The sequence below is a fragment of the Condylostylus longicornis genome, unplaced genomic scaffold (genome assembly GCF_029603195.1).
Source record: "Condylostylus longicornis isolate FDR11 unplaced genomic scaffold, ASM2960319v2 ptg000015l, whole genome shotgun sequence".
In the NCBI taxonomy this organism is placed as follows: Eukaryota; Metazoa; Arthropoda; class Insecta; order Diptera; family Dolichopodidae; genus Condylostylus; species Condylostylus longicornis.
The window spans coordinates 2,224,534-2,245,833 of record NW_026577984.1 but is presented as its reverse complement, the minus strand read 5'-3'; the positions used below and the strand labels follow the sequence as shown (position 1 = coordinate 2,245,833).

The following is a 21,300-nucleotide window of genomic DNA, read 5'->3' as shown; positions in this document are numbered from 1 at the left end:
AAAATCAAGTGAAAAAAAGAACAATGATGGTATGCGATGCGATAAAAATAAGCGTGAAAAACGCGCTGCCGTTGTCTAGCTTGAAATGAAAAAACTTTGTTATTTTTTTTTTTTTTTGTGGTTTTGCAATAAAATGGTACTAAAGTGGTGAATAATTTTAGTTTTGCATATTTTTTTTTAAATTGTTCTTTTAGGTTTTTTTTTTTGTTTTTTGAATACCTTTTATATTTCTCACACTTTTTCCGGCGACAGTAAAGCTCCGAATCGGAATTAGATTTTTCTTTGTACATTTTGTTGTCGTTTTGTGTCTTTTATGGAAGTTAAATTTAACCGTTTTATTTCTTGTGTTTTTTTTATAAATAATAACTATTTTATTTTTTTTCTATTTTTTTCAAAACAAATAACTTTATTTTATTTATTTATTTTTATTGTTTTTTTGTTTTGTTTTAAAATTGTTGTAGTTTTGAAGTTGTTTTAAGTTTGAAATAGTTATACACATGTATATATATATGATATGAGTATCTATATATATATACATGTATATAAAATGTAGAGTAGAGGAAGGAAGAATTTATGTTTTAGTATTCCTGTAAAAAGATAAGAGTTTAAAATTAATTACATAAGCATTAAAAGTTATAAATATTTTGTTTTACAAAAAAAAATGGTGTTATAAATGGAGAAAAATATAATAATAATATTTTTCTTTTAAAAATGAGTTATGAGAGTGGAGAAAATGAATTTGTAATTTATAAATTCTAAATTATTATATTATTAAAAATAATTTTATATTTAAAATAAACGAAATTTTATTAAGTTTAATCTAAAGTTCTAAAATTTCATTAAGAAAATGTGAGACGTACATCAATGTCATTATAACAATCTTGAACATAAACTCTATCAAATTCTAGATCATAAACCTCAGGACAACTTGAAAGTTGTTTCCTGTCGTAATATTTACTGTTGTCATAATTTTTATTTTTCGTAGGTACAATAAAAGTTTTTTGTAAATATTGTTTAATTTCTGTAAATGCGCAGAATTATTAAATTATAAATCAAATTAATTTTGTTTTTCCCTTGTCAAGTGAAAGGTTATTAAACCTTAACGTATATTACACGTAAGATATTGAAACTAATTCCTCAAACTTCCATAATAGAAGTTATTAAATACAATGACTTTTCATTTTCTTTTATACTTCAATGCAATTTATTACGATTTGTTAAAAATATATATTAACTTATAAAACTTTTACATTTTGTTGAAAATATTAAGTAAAACTAAAATTTAATACAAATATGCTTATCTACAAACATATTGTAAATGTTATATGAAATTCTTTTATTAAAATCATCAAAATATAAATATTGTTTTAAGAAATTCATAAAGAACCACGGAAAATTCTTCTTATTGGTAAAGATTATATGATTAAGAATATACGACATTTTATACTTGTATGTCATTTGAAAACCAAGTCAAATTATTAAGAAACAAATGTTTTTAAGTTGATTAATTCCGAAATCATTAACTATATAATTGATTTAAAATTCGACAATTTGCATCACCTAAGTATCATGGTATTTGTAGATTTTTTTTAAGGGAGCCGAGTATTCCCCGGGTCACCGCAGCCATTCGCGTCTTATTGTAGCCTCCCCACGCCCTTCCTACAATATTCCCGTTCCAAGTATTAAAGGGAGTTAGACAGCAGTTCCCGAACACTTAAGAAACCCTGTCCAAAACAATTGCGCCGTTGGACAGCCAGTACCGGGCAGTCGCAAAGTATGCACACAGCAGTTTCATTACCGCCCCCGCAAAATCATGGTATTCATTATATTCATTATTTATCATGGTATTCATTATAGGTTTGATTTTGACACAACATACTTATATCCAAATTAATGAAAAGTATTTGAGACTCGCAACTAAAAATTATGTACCCCGAATTAGGGAAATTTGAATTTTAATTGAGCATAATTTGCAAAGTAAATGCATTCAAATTTTATTATTAAACAACTATAAAACATAAATAAATTTTATAGTTTTTTTATGAAACCTACATATAATTTTACATACAAAACTACTACACAGTGTGGTAAATTTGTAGTATCTTTTAAAAATTTAAAATTAAAAATGTAATTTTATACAAGAAATTAAACACAAAAAACTTATTCCAATAACCTCTTTTCTATGAGCTAAAATAACACTTTTGTTTTAGAAAAATTCCAATTTTCATATAGGAAGTAAAAATTCAATTACATTTTAAGACCTGATTTGTTTAAAAAATAAATTAAAATTTCAATAACAAATACATGTCGCAACTATTGTTCGAGATGAAAATAATTTTTATTTTTCTACACGTTTTTTAAAATACCTATATAATACCAAATCGCCAAAAAAAGGAACTTTAATTATATAAAAAAAAAATTAAAGCATAAAAACATTAAAAGTTCAATTTTCAAAACAAGCTATCTACCATGTTTTTTGTTAAAAATTTTATTTCCGTTTTTTTGAAAAAAAAAAATTGGTGTTTTGTACATTTCTGTGGTTGTAAGCAAAATGTGCATAAATAAAATTGTTGTTCTCAATTTTAATTCATATTTAGATTATTTATACATGGTATTTGGACATGTAGTTTATATTCTGTTAAAATAGGGACAATTTACCTTACGAAATTCTCAACAAATACATATATACAAAGTTACAAAATTTCTCGAAAATAAATTCTAAACTTTTTTCTTAAAGCCACAGATATCTTTATCGCAAGTACCTCTGGAGTTGTCATGTAAGTTAAAATGAGGTTTAAGACTGTATATATAAAAAGTAGTTATAAATTTTCACATATACATAACTCGTATGACATTACTCGTATCTGCACATTGTCTGAAAGCATAAGTGCATAGTTAGTTTACAAAATTTGTGCACTTATTTGCACCTTTGAAAAGGCAAAAAATTATAATGACTTTTTGCCCTCGTTACTTTGGCTATATTTCAACTTTATGTATAGAAAAGGATAGGATATATGTATGCGCACATACATGCATATACATAACAGTATTAAAATTTTCTTTTTTAGATTTATCCTTTTTATTTATATCCTTTTCTTTTTCCTCTATACATTTATACTTCCTTCTAATATTTTCAGTTATTTTTAGATTTATATTTAAATTTTCTGCATTCACTTACTTATTATATTATGTTACTATATAATAGTTTTTAGCTTACATACGAGTACATAATATTTTTAACGATTGTTTTGACGCTAAGTGTATACACAAGGAAAACAAACTGAAAAGAAAGTAACAAAAGAAAGAGGGCCATATACAATATTCATAATATACAAAGTTTTTCTTTTGTATTCTTTATACACATATGAACACATTATGTATGTGCAGTTATTAAAAAGGACACTTTACTTTTAAACGTTTTTTCTATACACAATATATCAGAATTTTTTTTTTGTTATTATTATTTTTTTTTTGCTAACGTAATAATAAAGTCTCTATATATACTCTAGAATGAAAAAGGTCTTATTTAAAAGCGTTTGATAAAATATTAATAGATAAAAGTCAGGCAATATAAAAACCTGCTAAGGTACGTATACGTATAACAAAATGTTCATATGCGAATCTAAGTACATTTTTTTATTATAACTTGCATTCAAATCCCTGGGATATATGAATAAGCATATATATGAAATTTATTTTCTTACATGATGATATGAATAAATCGTTAGGGAAGCTACAAAAAAAAATTTTTGTATTTTTAACGAGTAAAATTAAAAAATCCAAAAATAAACATTTCGTACAGAAAAGAAAAAAATTAAAAAGGTAAAAGAAGCATTCAACTTAAATTCATTTTCATTTCAGAAGAGCAACTCGAAAAATATGAAATTGTGACGTTCCAGTCTGATTCATATAAAGGCCGCCCTTTTTTATGCAATTTTTGTTTTTTTTCCTATAATGCACTAATTTTTTTTTTGACAATTCATTCTAATAAATTTTATTTTTTCCAACTGGGAATTATTGCGGAAATAAAGACAAGTACACTGACAAAAATATTAGAATCGAATTTGAAATTTAATAGATTATATAAATACTTAATAAATTTGGTTTCTTAGGAAAGTATTTTTACCAAAATAAATCAAAAAAATATTAAAAGTTAATAAATACTCAAATTTAATATACTTATGTCTAGAAAACTATTAAGGGAATAATTAGCTTTGAATTTATAAATACAAAATAAGAGAAATAATATAAAGTTGTATAATGGGATGAACAAAGCTATTTTTAAACTACAACTTAAATATAGAAACTCTGGTTTAATAATTTTTCTAGAAATTTTACGAAACTAATTATAATTTTCAGAGGTTCATTACATTGAATACCATCCAATTTAATACGTTATAAAATAAATTAAGGCAAGGTTATGAATGTTGGAGATTCCTTGATGAATTAGGATAAAAAGCACATTAAGATTTCACGAATTATATGCTTAGATCTTAAACAAGGTTTTCGTTCATTTCATTATATGTAATTTCATTTTTAAATATTGCATAGTAATTTCAAATCTTATTATGATTGTGTTAGATAGAGCCTTTCTGTGGACAGCCTTTCTGTCGTGGAAACTAATCTTGCCTGCCTACTTAGGACAGAATTCGACTTTCATTGGAGGAACACGAAGGGATACCATTATGCAAAGATTTTTCTTCCATCGCACTCTACAAAGTTACATGCTTAGTTGTTGGGGTTGGATAAACTCGTGTTTTCGCTAGTGCGAATTTCTTTACTGAACATTGTCCAGTAAGATGCACTTGCATAAGCTGGTGAAATCGAACTCCTCTTTGTGCAAATTCTATGGAGGCGATGACGAGGCCGTCGTGCAAATTTTTTTTGACTGCCCGGTACTGGCTGTCCGGCGTCGCAATTTTTTGCAGGGTTTCCTCAGCGTTCGGGAACTACTGTCTAATTTCCTTGGGGGTAAATTACAAATGCCGCTTACAATTTCTAAAAAACGCTAACCATAAAAACAATTATGTTCTGTTAAATTTCTATACAAAAGTTATATAAGTATCAACTCATTATTTTTCTCCGTGAATTTGTTTAATATTATATGAAAAAAAAATATTAAATTAAAATAACATAAAATAAACAGTGTAAACTTCATATAACATAATATATGTGTATTTCAGAATTTATATTAAATAGAAAAAATAAAATCTTATATAAAAAAAGACGATTCCACATTATATTAAAATGTCTATCAATAAATTATATAATAAAGAAAAACAAGAAAAGAATTGGAATAGAAAACTTAAGTTTTATAATAGAAATGAACATCCCACAGAACAAGGAACCAGCATAGGAAAAAAAATTATTTAAACAAATCAAACGACAGAAAAAAAAACAACAAAATTAACCTGTACAATGGGGGTGTACTGATAGAAAACAAATTGGATATTTTCGGTACACATTATATTGTACTTTTTTTAAATCAAATTCAAACTGAGTATTTGAGACCAAATAAAACAAGAAAAACAATTTTATATTCCATTATTTAATATAAAGTCTTATATCAATCTAAATTACCCCAACCAATTACAATAATTAGAAAAGGGGGCAATATATTATAAAGACTATAAATATTTTTAATGTAAAGAACGCATAAAAAAAGGCATAAATTGCTTCCCTCTTTGTTAGCTTTTCTATACACTGTGGATTCAGAATGAAATTTTTTATTTCTTTTCTTTAATATATAAGTATGTATATATAGGGTGGCAGATAGGCACATACTTTTTTAATATACACGTACTTCTTAGAAAAAAAGGGAAATTAAATGAAAAACTAATAGTAAAATATCAAATAGATAGGTATTTCATTTTTACAACCTTATTAAAAAAAGTTCTTTTATTATGTTTATATAGAAAATTAATATATAAAAGATCCAATTTTGTGGCATTTGAATTAAAATGTGTTATAAAATGCAAATTAACTTTCCACATTACGTTAAGCAAACCTTTAACCACTTTAACGAAAGGAACCACTTCTTTTTCAAAAGTCAAATCCATCTACAAAATCAACAAAATGTAAGTTTACCCAAATATGTGATTTATGTATATGAGATTTAGTTTATTCATCAAAAGTTTTGCAAACACATAGTGTTCTTAATAAATTCTAAAACAGTTTTGTTATATAAAACAACATATCTGAAGTAAATCAATGATTTAATATGTGCTTGTGGTGAACAGACATAGTATGTTTGGAAAAATTAAGTGTTCTAAAACTGCATATAGCTTTAATTGTTTGTATTCTCACAAGCCTAAGTTGTTATTGTAAGAAATTAGACATTTCACCTTGAACTGTATGACTTACAGTATAAGATTCAAGTATATGAAGTTAAGTTCTTATAAGTAGTTCTAATAATTATTTGTTTTAATAATCGCTATTTTCGAAAAGTACAGAAAAGTACAGAAAAAATTTCGAAACAGATTTATAGATAATTTTGTTAAAAAATTAAATGAAACAAATCAGAATCTAAATTCAAATACATTACATACATAAGTATATAAAAAATTATTATTAAACCATCTATATTTCTTTGATTACAAAAAAAATATTTTTCTTCTATAAAGCATTTGAAAATTTATTAAGCATCCTTTGTATACGTTTACGATATCATTCCTAACATATAAAATATTTAATTACAAAACTTATTTATTACTTGCAGCACTCTAAAGAAGTTTAAAAATATTTAATGAAATAATTAAATGCACACACAATACACATACACACATATTTTGAAAATTTTATAAATGTACTCATTTAAAGGACTTCTTCGAATACATTTCAACTTCATTGGATTTGAATACGGTATTGCATCAATTTTGACATGATATACAATTTTTGTTTCTACTTTTTTATTTGCACACCACAAATTTATTATTTTGATAGTTAATTTTAATAATTATAGTTTTTGAAACAAAAAGCGTCAAATGCGGACAACTTAATGAATCTTCTTTGCGTGCATTCATTTTTTAATTATAATCGACTAAATAATATTACACGAGAATAATAAAAATATTTTTAATACAAATAAAAACTTTAATATTTTATTAAATGATATTTTCAAATATTGACAGTGCAATTAAATTTCGAAAAATGAAAACTCAATTAAAATAAACAAAAAAAGGAGACTAGGTTCGAACAGGATAGTTATTTAATGCTGAGTGGTGGTAACAGATTGGTATGTTTTTTATGACAATTTCAGGTAAAGCAATTTTTCAATTACCTACGTATTGCAAAATTTTAACATATAATTAGTAAAGAAGGATTTGAAGTATTTTTGAACTCGTAATTTCATACATTTGAAGAAGTTTTAATAGGATTTTAAGAATGTATTTTTGGTAGAGATTGCCAAAATTCTTATTTTGTATTTTGCTTTTTAAGTTTGGTCCAAATTTTTCTCATTAACATACATATTATGTATTACATACATATTTGTGGTTATGACACCAGGCCTTTAATTTAAGGGCGTCGAATTCAAACACTAATCAGGTTAATATAAAAGTCATACATATTTTATTGAGTTATGATTATGATGTTAGAGCTTAATAATATAATATTACAAAATAAAATCCTAATAATGCCATTACGGATACATGGGTAATTACCGTATCCATATATCCGTTATATTCGATATTGAATACCAACAAAAATCAAAACAGTAAATATCAGTAGTCTTCAGTTTTAATATAAACTGCGGCAGGCTCGTCACCACCTAGTTAACTCAATGACCTGTGAAACTGAAGCTTGACTCTAAAAAGTCAAGGAGTAAGAAAAAAACAAACAAAAATTGTAAATTATCATTTTCTCTTTCAAAATATAATTTCGAATTAACTTCTGTTTAAAAAACTTCGAAAAAAAAGCTGCATATTCTTTCTAAACTTCTTCGCTCTCTTGTTATTTTGTAAATTTCAGTTTAAGTTTCACCACTGAATTCGAACTCTATATGCCGATATTTTCCATGTTTCTCTAGATTTCACATTAGAACGTACTATTTTATTTCAATCGATAAAATCATATTCATCGTGTATAAATTTTTTGCCACCTTTGTTAACTCACTTGAACAACATAAGGATTCGACAATATCGAGTCTACATAACCTCTAGACTGTACCCAATTATTCAAATGTAACGAATTAATTCTTTTAAGCAACTTTCATTGATTTATTTTTTTTATAGGTTTACACCAATACATTTTGGGTGCATTTACTTTAGGTTTTTGAATCGCATTCTAATATTTGATCGGGTAATCAGATTTTGTGCTCTGTTGAATGCTTGACCCGAGCAGTACCTCAATTATATTTGTACAGATAAAGGTTCTCCATTTATAAAAAAATATCAAGAGAGAACTGATTGCAAAAATGGAAGAATGTTAAGCCAGAATTGTTGTGATTGTTGTGAATTCATACTCCATGTATGAATACAATTTAAAAAATATTAATTTTTATGGATTTTAACTTAAATACTTTGCAATAAAATCTGAAAAAAATCACATTATTTGCACTATTAAATTTCATATTAAAATTTTGAAAAGCTTATCACACTATATTAATTAAATATAAAAGTGTACTAAAAAAAATCTTGATTAATCTATAAAAGGATGAACTAGATAATTACATAATATCGGAAAATTCATATATGCATATCCAATTTGAAATCAAATAATAAGAAAATACGAAATTAATATGGTTTTGAAAGCTTTAAATAACTTGTATTTCAATATTTATACTGCAATACACACACATACAATGTATTTGTATGTGTGTATGTATATATACTATTGAAAATGTACGTTTGTGGTCAAGCACGTGTACAAAAATGATGATTTTATTTGATATGATTTTTTTTTTTTCAAATATTGCATTTGCTGCATAATGTGCTTAAACAAAACCAATACACATAACCATAAACGTATAAAGACTATAAAAAATTTTTATTTTTTTAAAAATTGATTATTTTTGATCTGCATTAAAACCCCCTTATCGTATTATAAATTGTATTAAGTATATTTATTTATATCTAGTATATTTATTTATATGAAATATATTTAAGAAAAAAATTTAGATTTTCAGAACAGATTGAAATTTCAACATCATATAGAATGCATTCAATTCTATCTTGATTTTACTGTTTAGTATTTATATTTTGACATACATTCGTATACAGTTGGTATAAGGCTACTTTCCGAGTTTTTATTATAATTTTAGATTTGAAATACGATTTTCTGATTTTCAATAAATTTTATAGAAGAGAAAACGTTGAACATATGTTAGAATTTTCCTTTAAATTACAACAAAAAAAATAACAATTCTTTAATAACAAAAACCATTTTGAATTCTTAACGTCAATTAATATTAAATTCGTTACAGTTATGGTTAAAATTATTTAATAAAATCTTATGAGTTAAAATCAATATGTACGTGAGGGAAAATTTCATTAAAGGGTTGAAAAACTATTACTACATGTATTTATAAAACAAGAAAATAGAAATTAGAAAAAAAAGTAGAAATTGTATTCTTTTAATTATTTTTTTACATTTCCCTTATTTTTACTGCATATACGTGCTTAAATTTGAATCGTATCATCAAATGAGAATTAAATGATTAAATTTTCCGTTGAAAAATCTTGTAAATCCAAGAGTTTTTTTTTAATAATTTTAGCACTTGGTTGCTTCCATATTACAAAAGCTATGAATTAACTTAGGCCAAGCATTGCCTTCCATATTTTCTATGCAGAAATTTTAATGAATACATTCAATTCGATATTGTTAAAAAACATTTACGGATGGCGCAGGAGAAAGCAGGAAACACCTCAAAAAAGTCTTGATACTGTAAAATAAACTTTTATAATACGCAGTGATATAAGCTAGTAGTGTATTTCACTAATTTTGTGTCTGTTAGCCATAGATTACTTATTTAGGATTTAATTGTAGAAATTACAATGTCAAAAGTTTAAGATGTCAAATGTTTAAATCATATGCGAATGTCAAAATAATGAAAATAGAATATTCTGTAAACAGTTTAAGCTAAAACGTTTAAGCTTTTGAATTGCGTATATTTTAGGACAAGAACAAATTAAATTTATGACGTAAAGTTTTAGGAAGGAAAAACATAACTGAATGTTTATAATTATGAAGTGATATGACTTTGTTTTCGGGATTATTTTTACTCGCACTCTTTATTGTTTTGACTATTTCATGTATTCAAAATTAGCGTGAATTTTTCAAATTTCAAATTGTCGGAATGCACGTTTTATGATTAAAAAATTAAGATATTTTTTCCTGACATTTCTAGCAGTGTGATCCGAATCAGGTGTTAGAGTAAATTATCAAAAAACACTTTGGTATATAGAAATTTTAAAATTCTAAAATCGTTTTTAAAAAAATTACAATTAAATTGTTATACATATCTACATACATTCAAGTATGTGCGTGTATGCTGAAATAAATTAATATAAGTATATCATTAAAAAAAACTAATAAATTCTCAAAAGTTCATTCTGAAAATTTTTGTTTTTTAATAAGAAGCGCTTAAATTGTCATTCAAATTAACAGCTTTTTACAACGTTTTTGTTAGTTCGAAAAATATAATACTTTTTGTTTTTTGAAAGATGACTTCCGGTATCGTGGTGTTCTTATTATAAAATTGAAAAAAAAATCTTTATTGTGTTTTGTTTTTATTCTTTCTCTTTTTGTATTAGTATACCAAAGAAACAATAGGGTTCCCTTATATGGTAAATGTTTTTCCGATTATTTTCTCCGCATTTTTAAATTTTCATTATTCATCGTGGGAAATCTTTTCAAAACTTTTAAGCGACCGTTCATATTTATGCCAAAATGATGAGTATTAAATTAAATACATATGTATGTATGTACACAAATGTATACATCTATTTCATATTAGAAAACGCTCAAATATACACACGTATATTCAACCATAAATTTTACTATAAATGTAGTGTGACACTATTATTATAGTTTGTAGTGAAATATTGCTATTCATATTAATTAGTATAAGAAAAATCAATTGTTCTTTTGATTAAATGAATAAAGGGGAACGAGTTAATGGTTCATTAATGTGATATAAAAGCAATTTACTTAATTAAGTCCAAAAATTAAAACAGATTTTCTTTTTTGTACGTATTAGAAAAAGTGTCGGAAAATTTTTAAGATTTTATACCTAAGTATATTAAGCACAAAAAAAGGGTTCGAACTCCGTTTGAACTTTAAAAATTTTGTATCAATACTTTTAGAATATACTTAAACTGCCAATTTATTTAAAACAACCAAAAATATTTAACGTCAAAACAATTTATGTAAAAGCAGTTCATTTCGAAGAACTAGAGCTGAAACGATGTTTTGAAGCGGAAGATACTTCAATATACTTCAATATTCATCGGATGATGTGGATATCTTCCCTTTCAACTCAGTATTTATGAACAATTACCTTCTTATAATAGAAACGACATTTAAAAAGTCATATTTAGTACTTATTTAGTTAATTTTCTTTATTTTTAAGTTGCCCCAATGATTCGTGTGCTTTGTATTTTCTCGCAATCCATTAATCTTGGCTCCATTTTTCCTGATTTTGCGTTTTAGGTATTTTTTCAAGATTTGGCATACTTTTTTAAACATTTTTGCTGAGAAAATTTTTAGAAATTGCAACCTTGTTCCATACTTATCTCATTAACGAAACTGCATAATATTATGTACATTGAGTGTGTGGAATAACTACATATCAATAACTTAAATTTAATATTGGATTCGGTTGAATGATTTTTTGGAGATTTGAAAAAAAAAATTGCTATTGTTTATTAAACGAAATGTGCGATTTATTGCGAAAAAATATAAAAAATATAATTTATAAAAGAAAAAAATATAATTTTTTTTCTCTCTCCAACTAATGTTTTTCTTTCATGTTTATGTTAATTTATTTGTGTATCAAATATAATTAATGGAGCGTTTACGAACTATTTTGTTTTATGTGAGTTTTTTTTTAAATAAATTATCGATTTCAAATAAACTGATAAGATTTATAAATCGTTTATTTGGAATAGACATTTTGTACTTTATTCGCATTGAAAATTTATGACACGTTCACTGTGAGAACACAAAAAAAAATTGTATAACACACGTCGATAAATTTGAAAAGTATTGATTGGTTTCAAGTCAATTTGAGGCAAAAATAGCCTAAGATAGAAAAATAAAGCGGGTGCAAAGATTTTTTGGATGAAAAAGAGGAGTTAGTATTTTCAAAGAGTTTAATGAGTAAAAGGTCATTCACGATACTGAGAGGAAGATTCTTATTGTTGAATGTATCTAAATATTTTACATTGATTATATTTAACACTGGTTTTAATAACATTAACATATAAACAAAAAAGAAATAATGTCACCATACTTCTTATGGAGCATTGTAGTAAGTTTGCTTGCGAGTAAACTTGGTATAGTCTCACTCTCGCAATATTGTGAATAGACAATAATTAATTTTTTATAGACATTTACCAATAATAATTAGAATTTTTAATTTCCTTTTCAAAAATTTTTTTATAAATTTTTATAATAACGACCTTAGATCAGGTTATATTGAAGCGGCCATCGTAAGTTACACATAAACCAGATAGGACTGTTATGATACCGCTTAGTCCACCTAATTCCCTCCCAACTTGCACAAGGAACAGAATAACGACTTTACAAATACATAATAAAAAATAACAATCATATAACATAGTGATTTAAATGGTTTATCACACTCTTTCCTATAGTAAATTTTTATTTTCCTCCGGTATACGTATGTATGTATGTATTTATATAAAAATCTGCTAAGTGTTAAGTTTTCTTTAAAAATATTTTCTATTATTAATTTTTGTTTTTGTTACTTCATTTTTTTAAGACTTTGTCACACATTATTAAGCAATAATATTTATTTACATATTCAATTATTACAACATTATTGTGCCAAGAATTGCAGTTATACAAAAAATTCATAAAATATTTTGTATTTTATTTTATAAAAATATAAGAAAATAAAAAAAAACTCCCTATGAAGTAACACCATTCTCTGAGATGTTCTTAACAAAGAAAGTATCAAAAACATAATGAAGAAAAACATTACACACACATGCCTAAATGGAAAAAAAGCAAATACACTTGCAAAAATTTATATGTAAAATAAAAAAAAATAGTGAATAAAGTTTTCAACTAGGACAGATTTATAAAAATATATGTGCAAGAGTACGTATAAATTCTTTTTTCTTTAAAGAAAATTGAAACAAAAGTTTTCAACTAAAAGCAAATAGAAATCTTTAAATTAATGGAAAAAACTATGCCGAAAGTTTTTACTGCAAAAGTACTATAACATATATTATGTTTATATGTATATATGTATGCGTACATTAAATAGTGTTACATTTTTTAAAGGGAAACTTTCAGATTATTTGCGAGTCATTTCAAAACCAATGTTGGCAAACTTACTAAACGCTCAAGGAACGTATCATTAATTTGATGCAAATAATATTATGTATGAATGTGTGTATGCACTTATAAAAAATTTTTTTAATTTTAAATTTCTAATTACTTTATTTATTTTTTAAACTAAAGTATTTAATATTTTTATCATGGCTTAAATTCACATTTCATTTAAAGGTTTTAAAGAAACTGCAAAAGAAGCAAATCTATCTCAGAATTTCATCATAATTCTAATGCATTGATTGGTTCAATTTTCTGAGTGGAGTACAATTTATTAATGAAAGTTCAGAAATTTAACTCCATTTATTTGCACATGATGTCGTCTTCGTTATCTTGTCATAAAATATATCAAGACTAGTATGATGTGTTTCAGTAGAAAAAAGGAAGTTATAAGTTACATACATACATACATATCTAGAATAATCTTATAACTGCATCAGAACTATTTAAATTAATCTACAGAGCACATTTTAATTAATCCTTATAAAACTTAAAATTATTAGAATAATATGTATGTATGTAGATGATTGCCATCAATTCAATTTCATTGAATTAATTTTTTTTTTTTCAAATTTTGAGATGTCATTAATTTGTCAAAGTCTTTTAAATTTTTTATTTAGAAAAAACAATAAGTTTTCTTAAATTTTTTTTGTTTTAATCCTGAAACTGTATTAGCACATAATCCAGTTCCATATACACATGTATACACATACATACATACATCTGATGTTTTCATGCTTTTTTATTAAAAATTAAAAATTTTCATATTTCTTACATAACAAATATTTTCTTAACACTGACCATGGAATAACACGTACCTACCATTTTTAACTATAAGTTATGGTTAGTTTTCATATTCTATTAAAAACCAAAAAATGTTTAAAGCTCATATACATATGTATATTCCAATTATTATTCTGTGTACCAACTAAAACCTATATTACAAGAGCTATTTGTAAACAATATGAAAAATACTTTTATCCCACAAAAGATTTAGAATTAAAGTAAAACAAAATTTTCCAACAAACTACTTATGTATGTACAAGAAACTTTAGCACCTACAGCTATAATTTGCTATTTCTAAATCATAAAAATATTATAAAATTGGTTAAAGAGGAATGCCGAAGAGAATTTTTAAGGTCATACATAGTATCTATACATAATTATATGTATTCTGATGTGCATGTAAATGGACATGTATGTATGTGTATGAATAGTATATGTGTACCGTAGTCCCTTCATTAGAAAAAAACATAAAATAATTAAGTACGCATAAAAAGTTGTTCAAGGTTAATTTGTAAGTGTGTATATTTTTGTTCTTAAAAGAAGGAAAATATTTCTGGATTTATTAAAAGAATACATTGATAGTATAATTCTAATATAGGTAGGTGCAAATGTTATATACTACATATACATATTTGTACGTATATCATTGTTAAGCTTTAGAAAAAACCTAAATTATGTAGTTAAACAATTTTAAGGATATTTCTTTTAATTAAATTGTAGTTTATAAATATTAAAATGCATATTATTTACATGAATCACTCACACACACAAAATTACATATTGTACGTATTGTAAATATTTAAATGCAAGTACGGACATACATTATAGCAAAACTAATTTTAAATTTTTAATATATGTACGCACATATGTACATACATATACATACATAGGTATATTAAATTTGTTATAAATAAGGAATTTATGCAAAAGCAGAAAAGGAAACCGAAAAATAATTTTATTAGGACGCCGGTAATAATATGGTGACTCATTTTACTTTAATATAATAACAGTATTTTTTATACACTACACACATATGCATATATAAACATATATACATACATATATAATAACGGTAATAAATATAATTAAATGCTTTATAATAACATTTTACAATGCACACTTATATGGGGTTGCAGTTAACATTTATTTTTGATTCAAGTCACGATAAATGATAACGTGAAATTTCACATTCATTTTATTAAAGAGACGAAATTTCATGCAATATACATAAACCTAAACACATATGGCACTTTATGAGTGTACATAAGAAATACCGGACACCGCGCGCCAACTCATTTGCTTATTACTTTTTTTTCTTCCAAATCCATTTTTTAACCTTTTCTATTTTAAATGGAAAGTAAGCATAATAAAAATGAAAAAAAAAAATAAATAAATAAATAAATAAAATCAAATCAACTTTGCGCAAAAAAAAAAAATAATTTCAAAAAAAGAAAAAGTTAATGACCACGAAGAATATTAAAGTAAAATGCAAAATCTATAAATAAATATAGATATGTATGAATATACTTAAATGTAAAATGTACATAACATACATACATAGATGGTTGTACATACTTATGAACAGAATAAATACAAATATGGTGATTTTAAGATCATTAGAGATTTCCATTTAGAGTGTTCAATTGATTCTTGATTCTTTTACCATTTTCAGAATATAAAATGAAATTATTAATTTTTTTTTTTTTATTTTTATAATTTCACATTAAATATATTTTCACTCTCCAGAGTATAATAAAATTTTAATTAACACAAAATAATATTATTGTAAGAGTTTATGAAATATTGCCAACCAAACCAAATTATTTAATAATATGCAAATAATAAATTTTCGATTTTGAAATTTGATCATTATTTCCATGAACACACTAACACACATTTTTTCATTACAAATTTTATGTGACTAAATTTGAACCTAGTTATCTATAATTGATGTAAGTGAAAGCTTTTATTATAATATATAGTGTTATACTTTTTATATATGTATAATATAGTGTTATACAATTTTTTATAAGTATATAACTTGAATTTGGATTAGGGGACCCTAGATCATAGACCCAATTTCGTATACACGTACCTAAATGTAAAATTATTTTGTTTTATTCTATTTGCTCTCATATAAAAACAATTTATGAGATTCTATAATAGTACAAATAATGATTTGATCCATGAAAAACATTTGGATTCGGCTTAAACTATAAAATGCAGAGTGCAAGCATACAATTTTTAATTAAAAATTTAAAAATCTTCGAAAAAAGACCACGATTTTCAATATTTTCACCCTTGCCAAGTTATTATTATTAAAAAAAAAACGTAATAAATAAAAAATATATATTCGGGAACATGATACCTAGGTAAAAGGATGTATGATCCACAAATTTGAAAACATGAATGATTTATGATAATATACTAAACTATTTTTAGAATTTATAATTTTAAGTTTACATGTATTCAGTATATGTATAACATAAGATATTAGATCAAATTAACATTCATATATCTTAAATCTATTACCTAAATATAAGCTATTGAAATAAGTGAACTACTAATATCAGTAGTTGCTATTGATAGCTATTGATAACAGTGTTATTAATGTACTAAAAAAGAAATACTTTAAAAAAATAACACCGAAAATAAGTAGGTATAGGTTCTAAAAATAGTCCCTAAAAGAAGAAATGTTGCATGTAAACTATGCATGCACACATTACTTTAATGGTTTGCATATCAAAAAAAATAAAAAAATAAATAAAAGGAAATTATCATAGCGTGCTAAACAGTGTCAACCACAGAAAAAATATTATATAAAAAATGTGTCAATAATATTGCATTTCTATTTATTGACAGGAATTTTCAGGAATGAGAAATATCTATGATAGGATCTAAAAGGTGACCAGATTTTGTTAAAAATAAAACTAAATTTGTAATAAAAACTTTTGATATATAAAAAATTTTTTCATAAAATTCCTTATATATGTAAATGATAATTTATTATTATTTTTGGTTGAATGATTTTTTGTTTTAGTTTTTCATTGCATATTTTATTATAGGAACTGCGCAATAAAAAAAAATTTCTTTTTTAATTATAGCCGATTTTATTTCTAAATATGTATTATATTACATATTTAATGTAACTTTAATATTTAATATATGAGCGTAGATGAATTTAGATTCCAACTAAACGAAATCGATATCATTATAGTCTCATATTTCCCGATTAATTATGTTAGATTTCTGTCTCATAAAAAATGAAATTTATTAAAACATTCATAGAACAATAATATAATAATATTATAATTAATTCTTAAAATATGGCGTTAAAATTACAACAACTAGCTACTTATAACTTTTTTTGTAAGAAAAATTAATTTTTTAACTGATAACTTAGAATTGCAGTTCCGAATTCAAACTTGATAACCATATTTTTTAATCACTTTATTTTTTTGAATTAAAATTCTTTACGAGATAGTTGACTATTATTTGCATTATTATCTAAATTGAGCGACTGTCGGGTTCGTATTTGAATTTTAATAAATTCAATGTGAACATTCATAAGTTTATGAATTAAATTCAAAAAGTACAGTATTCAGTTAAGTATATTTTTTAAAATTACAACCCATTCTGGAAAAATTTTATATTAATTTGGAAATATTAAACTTAATTTAAACTTACGTATGCCAAATTTATAAAATGGAATTTCAAGTAATTAAGCAATAGTTATCATAAATTTAAATAAAAAATTCAAATTTGATTAAAATAAAATTTTTCCAATTTTATGAAACAACTATTGAGGTAAAAATATGAATTGTTACCATTTCTTTAAATTATTTTATTAAGTAATTTCAATTAAATTATGGAAAACCCTAATATAATACACTTAAAACTCAAAAAAAATTTTTATTCTCCAGCATTTAATATATAAATAAGTACCTTCTTAGATTAATTCATATAATATGCTTATATGGTAACCTCTCCAGAGAGAAAGTATTGTGAAAAAAAAAGAATAACTAATATGACATCATATAGAAACTGAAAAAATGACTCAGAAATATCATTACACATTGGTTGAATATTGCCTCATATATCAAATTCAAGGATATATTATTACAAAGATGATTCAAACTGGAAAAAATGAAGAGAATAAACAAATAAAAAATTGTACAAATGTACCTATCTATACCTATCTATATCTATAATATCCACACAGTATACATATCTCTTATTTACGTAAGCTAAGTATAAAATACTTCATTGAACAGTTTCTTTTTTTCAATTTTTATTATACTTATATTTTTTTCTTTAAATTTAATATTTTAAATATTTTAAATTGAATTTAGGTGGGGTACATGTACTACATAAGAATATTATCGCGTGCAAAATATTCTACACCTATAAAACAAAAACAAAAATAAAATCTTCAAATCTTAATCTAAATTTTATATTATTTATTCTTCTATTTCTTTATTTATGTATAGATAGGTAAATAAAAGAAATTTAACATGTGTCAACAAATTTATGCACTAGAAAAAGGATTAAGTTTCTTTCTAAAACAAATTGCATATTATTGCAGTAGGTACCTACCTACCATATAACAAAATGCAATTGCAATAAAATAATAGAAATAATAATAGTATATTAAAATGTAGGTGGATGGAACACAAAAATATAGTTGCTAGATAGGTAGGTAGATAGGTACTCAAGTATAAGAGTTTCGTGTTTGACTATCATATTCACAATATTCAATATTAACATCAACTCCTTTTTGCTTTTGTATTTTTATCTAATATCTAAAAATAAATAAAATTTTTGATAAGTTTAAAGTATTTTATATAATATTATTGCCATTTTTTTTTTTGGTAGATATTTCTGTAGATGTTTTTTATGAAAAGTATTCAATATTAGACAAACTTTCTACCACCAGATTGGTATATCAATTTCCTATTTTGATATCGGTAAGATATATAGAAAAAAAAAACAAAAAGGACGTAAGTATTGAATGAAAAAAAAAAATACTGCAATATAATTTTTGGCAGTAGTGAAAAAAGGTATAAAATGAATTAGCTTATCTATGTACCTATGAATGTATATATAAAAAACATGTATACATATGAGAATATACACAAATATCCTCGAATTATATATATTGGTGCCTACCTATAGCTTTTCAATAATACACAAATAATTTCCACAATACAAAAACTGATACAAATTCACTCTATTTTATAATAACTATTATTAACTAAATATATTATATTTATATAGAACTAGATTAAGATTTTCATATTCATTTATCCTAATATGTACACACTATGTAAATGATTTGAGCCGCATGTTCTTTTTGAATTTATATTGTACATAAAAAAATATCAATGCAGTTACCAAGGTACAAAAAAACTATATAAAAACTAAAATATTGATTTTCATGAATACAAGATAAACTTGTATATAATAAGTTATATATTATGATATTTTATGTATTTAACTATATATATGCATTTTAAAAAACAAAATAAAAAAATAAGAGAATAAAAAATTAATGTTTTTTCGTTTACTTACATTTTAAGGAATGAATTTTTAAAACATTTCCGAATTCGAAACTAAAAACAAAAAAATATTTTTTTTTTCTTGATTTAATCGTTTCACTAATTTTATTAAGATTTATTTGGAAATCGCAACCGTGTGGGGAGGAAAAAATTAAAAAATTTTATGGACATTGAAATTTATCCAAAAATAATAAAATAAATTTTAACAACCAAAAGAAATATTCAACACCCCAAACCGATATGAAAAATTTTTACAAACTAAAAAAACAAATGACAAAAATAAAGTCAAAAAAAAAAATTTTTTTCTTGTTGTTTTGATTTAATTTTTTTACTCTTGTATTTTGACATTTCACTGGTTGTTTTTATTATTGCCATATGGCACGATTTATCTGTTGAAAAGATGACGTCTAGTAAAATTTGTTTTCATGAATTAGAGTAGGTAAGCACGTTGAATGAAATTTTTATATTTTTTTCAACTAAATAATTACATTTAAAATTATTTTTGTATTAAATTTTTATTGGAATACAATTAATAATTACTGGTTCATAAAACGTTTTATGATTTAATTCAATTATAAAATGGATAAATTTTTTATCGGCATGACTACATTACGGCATGAATGTAATTTAAATTAATTTTAATAAAAAAAAAATTTCTACTACAAATTTGTAGTCTGCAGTGCAATGAAAGATTAGTTAAATAAAGAATGTAGAGTCTGCAAATAAAGAACTTAGCATAAAAATTATGTTGAACGAGGCAACAAGATTAGAAATTAAAAATTTTCCAGTTTTGAAAAGTACTCGTAAAATGGCTGTACGTAAATTGTTGCTCTTTCAGAAAATGTAAATTAAATTGTCAAATTTTTATCTACTATGATAAATTTAATTAATATTATTTTATTAACGCAGCTTTTTAGTTTGCTGATAGGAATTTGTGAGCAGGAAAACATTATTTTTCTCTGAAATTAAAAGAAGAAATCAAGAACTAAATATTTTTTGAGAATAAAACTGACCAAACAAATAATAAACACTGCATTATTTTTTGATATTTAGGCATAAAGTGTGTAAAATATTCTTTGTGCATACAAATTAAATTCTCTAACAGATCTAATCGCCAATATTTAAAATACTTTCAATTTTTTGTTATTTTTTTTTTTTTTATTTTTTTAATTGTGAAAAACCATTATCAAACTGCTAGACAAATCAAATGCGCTTATATTATTATATAGTGTATAAAAATTTACCAATTTTGCAATTTCATCATGCTAACTGAAAACAATTTATGAACTTAAGCAACCTAAATTTTAAAAAAATTTCTTTTATGTGAAAAATTACTTGTTTATATTTTTCAAATTCAAATAATAAAATTAGAAAATTAAGATAATATTATTTTGAGTATTTGATAATAAGTTGCTGGTCTAGTAGAATAACAATATTG

The 21,300-nt window shown here is 23.9% G+C and overlaps 1 protein-coding gene across 2 annotated transcripts in view; it reads right to left on the bottom strand.

The window, feature by feature from the left end:
* LOC129605821 (probable beta-tubulin polyglutamylase) overlaps window positions 1–19,939 on the bottom strand; it is a 66,441-nt gene extending 46,502 nt beyond the window's left edge. The window contains exons 1-2 of one of the 2 annotated variants that reach the window (XM_055515787.1): window positions 19,876–19,920; window positions 220–587 (exon numbers count right to left, since the gene is read on the bottom strand). In XM_055515787.1, the coding sequence (XP_055371762.1) occupies window positions 220–290 (71 nt within the window). In that variant the 5' untranslated portion in view covers window positions 291–587; window positions 19,876–19,920. Of the gene's footprint in view, window positions 1–219; window positions 588–19,875 lie in introns of both variants that reach the window. The other variant, XM_055515789.1, reaches the window with a different exon arrangement.
* Between the last annotated feature and the right edge of the window lie 1,361 nt (window positions 19,940–21,300).